Source organism: Nestor notabilis, unplaced genomic scaffold, assembly GCF_000696875.1.
Source record: "Nestor notabilis isolate BGI_N333 unplaced genomic scaffold, ASM69687v1 scaffold11704, whole genome shotgun sequence".
Taxonomy (NCBI): Eukaryota; Metazoa; Chordata; class Aves; order Psittaciformes; family Psittacidae; genus Nestor; species Nestor notabilis.
Window position 1 is genome coordinate 60,051 of NW_009925292.1, and position 6,862 is coordinate 66,912.

Genomic DNA, 6,862 nt, shown 5'->3' on the forward strand with positions numbered 1-6,862 from the left:
AGTCTGTAGTGGGTTGTTTACAACACTCTCCAATTTCTGTGAAGTAATACTTCACATTTACAGAGCTTGCTTGAGCCATGGATGAAATGTACTGCTTGAGTCATCTTCCACCTGTCACAGCATCTGCCAGAGACCAGCACGTCATCTGGTTGTTGGTTGCCATGCATCTCCCAGGGCAGCCATTCACCCTTCTGCAGCATTTTTGAGTGCTGACAGGCGCCCAAGCCCCAGTGACCAAGAAGGTCATTGCAGCCTTTAAAACCTGTGTGCTATGATGGTGCGTGAAAGAAGCCAGCCTAAAAAAGGACAGGAAATCACTTTGAATGCCATGGTGATGGTATGAGGTGACAGACATCTATTTGTTCCTAGGTTATATCCCATTAAGTGTGACTGCAGTCATCCAGTACACTTTCCTGCCCTCACTGCAGCTGATGTTAATCCAGGTAGGGTATTTTTTGGATTTTAAATGCTGTTTATCATACAGCATCTCCCAGCAGTACTGCAGAGGCAGCTGATGCCTTGCCAAGCTCATGAGGACTGGAAAGCATCTGCATTTCAGATGCATCAGTATTCCTGTAAAGTTGTGACCAGTCGCTGAAGCATGACCACAGCTCAGTCCCTTTGTGTCCAACTCCTGTGGAGATGCTGGATTTTTAAAAGCCAGCCTTCAAAGAAGAGCCACCCTCCAAAATTTGGTGCATTAGAGCACCAAGCCCTTAAAGTATTTCCCATTTTGTGTTCCCATGCTGGTGCTAAGAAGAGGGGTAAAGGAACAAGGGGATTGCAGGTATTGGTTTTAAAAGCACTGCCAGCTCGAAAGACCATGTTGACCTTCAACAGGGACCACAGGGTATCTGCTCTGGTTTAATCTAACTGGTACCTGAAATGACAGTGGGAAAACAGTGCCAAAACATTGAAACTCTACTTGCCTGTGGTCTCTGCATGAAGTGTCTTAAGCGCATAATGCCGGCACAGCACCACGAGTGGAAAGGTGATCTTCTTTTAAGCTGCTTTCAGCTGTTGCCCCTCTGGAGGTACATGCCATGGAGGTACATGCCAGGACAAGCAGCTCCAGCTGGTTCTTCCAACAGCTTCCCATATGGCCACCTCCATACAGGGGTTTGTGCCATGCAGTAAATGCGGCTAGCTGCGATTCACTGTAGGCACGTTTATACATCACACACAGAGATATATACAGACATACTGAGCACTGTCATTTTTCACATTCCACCAGACATAATTCTTCACGGTCAAGCAGGGGAAAGGCACTGCCATTTGTGGTCTCTGCTGAAACAGGATCCTGGGATGAATGCTGAAGCACACTGCACTAAGTGCTGTGCACTAACAAATACTTGATGCGAGGAAGGAAGTCACCCCATGAGTGACTACTATCAGTTTAAGTGGATGGCAACATAATACATTGTGGCATTCAGCATTAAGCCAACCCAATAAGCCAGAGCAAGGCATGAGCTAGACCTGCACTTGAATCTGAGTGCTTTTGCTATGCTCAAGAATATTTGCCCACTCTTCTTTGCTGAAAACCCCAGGAGAACTAAGGATCTTTTGCGGGCAATGTTTTAAACCTAAATGTGATGCAGTATGAAAATTCCCCTGTATAAAAACTGAAGGAGGATATAAAATGCTCAAAGAGAGAGTGGTGCTGGCACTCTCTGTTAGTTCTAGGATATATTGGTTCCTTCCCATTCATGAATAATTTTCTGTGAAACCTGTGTCTGAGTAAGTCCTCTTGTGCACTGAATGTCAATAACCCTGAAGCCAACACCCTCCCAAAGTCGTACCAGCTTGAAACAGTTCAGTGTTTGGTACCCTGCACCTACAGCGGTGTTGTGAAATGCAGAGCAATGTGGGTTGGCTTTTAAAGGTAAGGGCTGCTCTTCCAGAAGCAGCAGCCTGGGGCCACCTGCCCCAGAGATGGATCTCACTGGTCCCCTGGGGTCCCAGCACCATGCTTGTCACCCCTCGTGCCAGCTGACAGCAGACACACTGATTGTAGGCAACAGGCTCAGTCAATGCACACCCCACTCCCAGGGGCTGTCCCATCTGTGTAGGGCTCACTGGAGTTGAGGCCTTCAGCTAAGCATTACACTTCTCACCAGCTTTGCTCAAGCTTGGTCCTTAGACAAGCCACCAGGTCCAAACAGAAGAAAGGCTGTCTGAAACTTGGCCCACATTCAACTGAGCTTCAACACTCCTGGCATACCAGCAATGGTGAATTCAACGGGGTCAAGCCAGGGAAAACCAGCCCTCCCCCTGTGTGGCTCTCCACTGACATTTGCTTTGCCACCCACTCCTGCAAAAAGAACCATGCGAGTGGTGCAAATGGGCAGTGTCTGGAAGATTCTGAAGTTTACTTGGTGGAGTAGAAACCAGGAGACCTGAGCCTTGTCCACCCATTCCCACCTGCACATGGTCTCCCCGAAGAACAGCAATCGTACTGATGCCAGGAAGAAGATCCTTAAAGATTCCTGATATTTGGCTGTTGAGTGAGCCAAGAGCAGCTGGTAAATCAGCGACACCACTGAGCTGGGGTAGTAGACAGAAATCCAGAGGGAGGAAAGCCCATTGCTCACAGCAATTCACAAATGAAAAAAGCAAGCTGTTTTCTCAAAATTTATTTATTCTGAAAGTGTACGACCAGAATATAAAAATATTCTTTGGTGAAAGCAAAACAGAAAAGGGTAGGAAATGAATGCCAAGTGAGAAACATTTGCATGTTCCAGAGGAAGAAGCCTCCAGAGACAGAACTTGGAGACTCCTCAAGCTTAGAAGTTAAGGTCATATTTCTATTTTACAGAAACTTCCTATAGCAGATCCATAGTTACCTCATTGTGACTCATAACTTGGTGGAACAGGTTGCTAGTTTGTTCTCTTTGAGAACCCAATTACTTCAAGTGCATCACACCAATAAATGAAACCAGTGTGCAGCTTTATTTATTATTAGGTATTTGTTTTTCCTTATGACAACTACATTATAGCTGCCACAAATATGCAAACCAGCTGAATTAAACCAGCATGCTTTCCTGAACATTTCCAATCTCTCTAAGCTTTGGTACTTTGCATGTTCTCCAATAACAGGATTTTTCTGACTAATTAACTCTTCCATTTGCTGGAAAATACTGAATGCAATTAGTAATTCAATGTGCAGCCTCAACGTATGCTGTGCCTAGCAGCTGAGCACTGTAAGAGAGGCCAGTGCTTGGCAGAAGAACTAGAAATCTGAAAGACAAAAGGGCGATTTATGCACACTCCCACCAAGGCCTGCTGCAGAATTTAATTGGCAAGGTTAGCAATAAAGGGGCTGCAAAGAGAACTACCAAGGTCATGGCCTCAGTGCAAATCACAAAGCAGTAACAAGTTATGACTGCCATGCTTAAAAATCAGAAATTACATTTGGTTCCTCACCTCGCACTCCCCCATGCCAAGCTGCAGAGTATGTTCTGATCAAGTCAAGTCTATTCCTTTGCTCTTCTCAGTCCAGCTTTACCTCTTCAAGGGGAGATACAAATCACTCCATCCAACCCTTCTGCAACTTCATCCAGCCTCTGTCTGCACTCTTCCTGCAGTTGCTTCAGCTCTCTCTCCAGGCTGGCCTCTCTCATCTGGAGTTCTCTGATCACCTCTGTAGCACTGACAGCTGAAACAGACTCCTTGGATACAGACCTACCAAAGACCATTTTGCTGGCAGGATGTTTGCTTCTGAACACTAGTCTGCATGAACCGTGCATTCTTTTTTGGGGGGAAGCACAAAGGTATGTAAGATCTAACAGTTTTAGTTCAACACTCTCCTGTATCTTTCTAGCAGTGGCAGAGAACCCCTCCTTCTGTAGCTCTTCCTCTCTTGCTTTCACCTGTAGAGAGAAGCAAAAGGGGGGAAAAAATTGTATGGTAGATTTCTGTGAAAAAACATCCTCCTGCCAGGAAACACCACAATATGTCATAACTGAACTAGGATGTACCAAAGAGAAAAAAGCCCACTGTGAATGTAAGCCTAAGTGCATGGCAGTGAAAAATGAATTAAGCTAACATGTGCTTTCTGCCAGGTAATAGCCTCAGTGACCAAAAAGCTGCCTGTACTCTTTTCTTTGCAGATTCACAGTCCACCAACCCCTCCATTGATGACTGGTACACAAGGGCTCTGCACGCTTCCGTCTTAACCCAGGAGTGGGTGGTTTGACTTCAAAGCAAAACACACAGGGCAAAAAGGGAGACCCATCAGAGCGACTTCCATCACGGCTGTGCTTTAAGCCACCACACTGTCATAACAGATTAATTGCCTCATGACTAACAGTCTCATTCCACTTTGCAAATGCTTTCTGTACTTAGCAATTGTAAAAAGTAGGGATGACAACTGTAAGCTAGAAATTCCTTAATTCTCAATTCTCATTATGAGGTAACAAATAGGAGAAAGAAAATAATGGAGCAGAGACAAAGAAGTACAGGCTAAGACCACAATGAGTACCAGACAGCACACTCTCACTTGAAGATGTAGCACAGTAAAACAAAGCTTTTCTTGCGACAGAATCAGTCTGGACGATAAAAGCAATTGTATACACTGGGATTTCTCCAAAGCATTTGATTTAATGTTCTCTAACAATTTGATTTGAAGAACTTGCAAGATGGTAATTGCCTTGCCAGTTTTACTAGTGGATTAAACATAAATTCAGTGTCTCATCTAAAAATGTAATTGTCAGTGAGGAAACATCCATAAGAAGAGGTATCCAGCTAAGGCCTTCAGGGAAATGGCTCTTGGTCCAATGACATTTTCTGTTTCTGCTCCAGCAACAAGCTGCCAAATCCGCTCAGCCAAAAAGCAGCTAAGTTTCAGAAAAGTGATGCTGCCCCTGCAACCTGCACAAATCCCAGAGGTCTCCTGGAACTTGCGCACAGTTCTCGAGTTCATGCTTGAAAAAAACCCACAGGAAAACAGATCAGGATTCAAAGGCAGGTCATGCAATGACTTGCAACCCAGAAAAGAAGCCTTATACTATGAAACTTCAAGAACTCAAACTATTCTGTTAACAGAAACAAATATATCATTTGGTTTAGACCCTAAAAGAAAGTGATAAAGGTGGTGAGAGATCAGACTTTGCTGACAAAGCCGTAAGATCAAACGGATGAAAATTTGAATTCGATATTCTGCTTCAGAATAAGACATTGTTTCCTGCTGTGAGGATAACGGACCATGAAATGCTTCATTGCAGCTCCATGGATGAATCCCTTGGCCAAAGCTCAGCTCAGCTCAGGTCAAGCTTAGTGATAATGATACACCTTCCAGCCTTGAAACTGCTCTACAACCCCTCCCTTCCCTGGCTGCGGGTGAAGCTGAACAACTCCTTAGGGTTTTAAATGTGAAGATCTGCATTAAGATATTGGTACTTCACATATTAGGGCTTTGACAAATTCTCTGTAAAGTCAGGGACATGCTGGCGTCTCTCTGAAGCGTCAGATTGGTCAGAGCTCAAAGCAGCACCAGCTGCAAGGACAAGACTCCTAAGGTAGCAAAGCCCCCCCGCCTTTGCCACTGTCAAGCTACAACTGCTCAGCTGCCATACCTGGAGAAAAAAGGTGGTGTTTTTTCCATAGATTAGACAGGAGGATTTCACAACTGAAACCAATTCAAAAGCTTATGACATACAGAGGATCAGCCTATGTTTTCTTATGGTATGAAACACAGGAGGCACAAGGTCTGCCGTCACAGTTGAACTTCCCCGCTGTCACCAACTTCACCGCGACTTCACTCATCCCACATCTTTCATCAGACTCTCTCTTGAGTTTTTCAGCCAAGTAATTAATCCTCTTCTGATGCGTTATTCTCTCCCCCTGCCTGTGGAGATTAACAGCATGGACCCAGAGCATCTTCAAGCAGTGAATCACCTTACTGACTACTGCTCTAACTTTTTATACCATTCTAACAACAGTCATTTTTAGCCTATTGCTCTAGCTTTTATACCATTCTATTTGTAGCCTATCATGTTTAGTTCCTGACTTATAGTTTGTTTTTTAACACTGCTCGCCGTCTCACAATCAGCCCCAGAATAGCCAGTCTCTTATCTTTATGCTCTCTCCTCCTCAGCCAGCTGGGTTACTCTGCTTGATTGTACTTTGTTTCTTCTTTAACTCTTTCTTCCCTAGCCAAGCAGTTACTTCTCTTTGGCAATAATCAAATAGTTTCCGTTGTCTCCCACACCTGCCCTCACTCAAAAACAGATTAAGAAAATCAATCAAATCAGGAAAGGAGTAAATTTCTTTGATTTTTTCCTAACATGTTAAAGGCCTCATCAATGCAGAACCATCCATTAAGGAAGAGCTCTGTTGATTAAGCCATTTGAATAGAGAGTTGATGCCAAGAGAAGCCTGTCTTTATCCTTGTCCAAAAATCAAGGGTCTCTTTTTATCAGAATCCTCAAGGAAATCCAGGACATCTCTTGGTGTTGGCTAAAACAATATCCAAGGTTCAATTCTGTAACACCACTTTAGAAGAAACAAAACTGAAAAAAAAATAAATTCAATGTTATCTGGTCTCTCCACTGCCAATGAATAAATGGAAAATTTTGTTTGCACAAAATGGATTTAACACTGGAATCCAGGATGGGAAAAATTTCTCATTACTTACAAAGAATAAAATCACTCAGCAAACAAAGCCCACAAAATGTGATTTATTTTTCACATTAAACTCAGACAGAATACTAGTAGGGCTATGTAGAAGTACTCTAATGGAACATACGTTTTCATACTCTTCACCATCCAAAATTGGAGAATTTTATTATCCATTGTGCAAGGCACATGATGGAAGAGCATGCTACTCTCAGCATTAAGTTCTGACTCACAGCAACAGCAGGAA

At 43.7% G+C, this 6,862-nt stretch overlaps 1 protein-coding gene across 1 annotated transcript in view; it reads right to left on the reverse strand.

Moving 5' to 3' along the window:
- Positions 1-3,509: 3,509 nt before the first annotated feature.
- The window catches only part of LOC104404546 (chromosome unknown open reading frame, human C14orf80), a 55,308-nt gene continuing 51,955 nt past the window's right edge, over positions 3,510-6,862 (reverse strand). The window contains exon 6 of the mRNA XM_010013000.1: positions 3,510-3,869. Within this exon, the coding sequence (XP_010011302.1) occupies positions 3,510-3,869 (360 nt within the window). The remainder of the gene's footprint in view (positions 3,870-6,862) is intronic.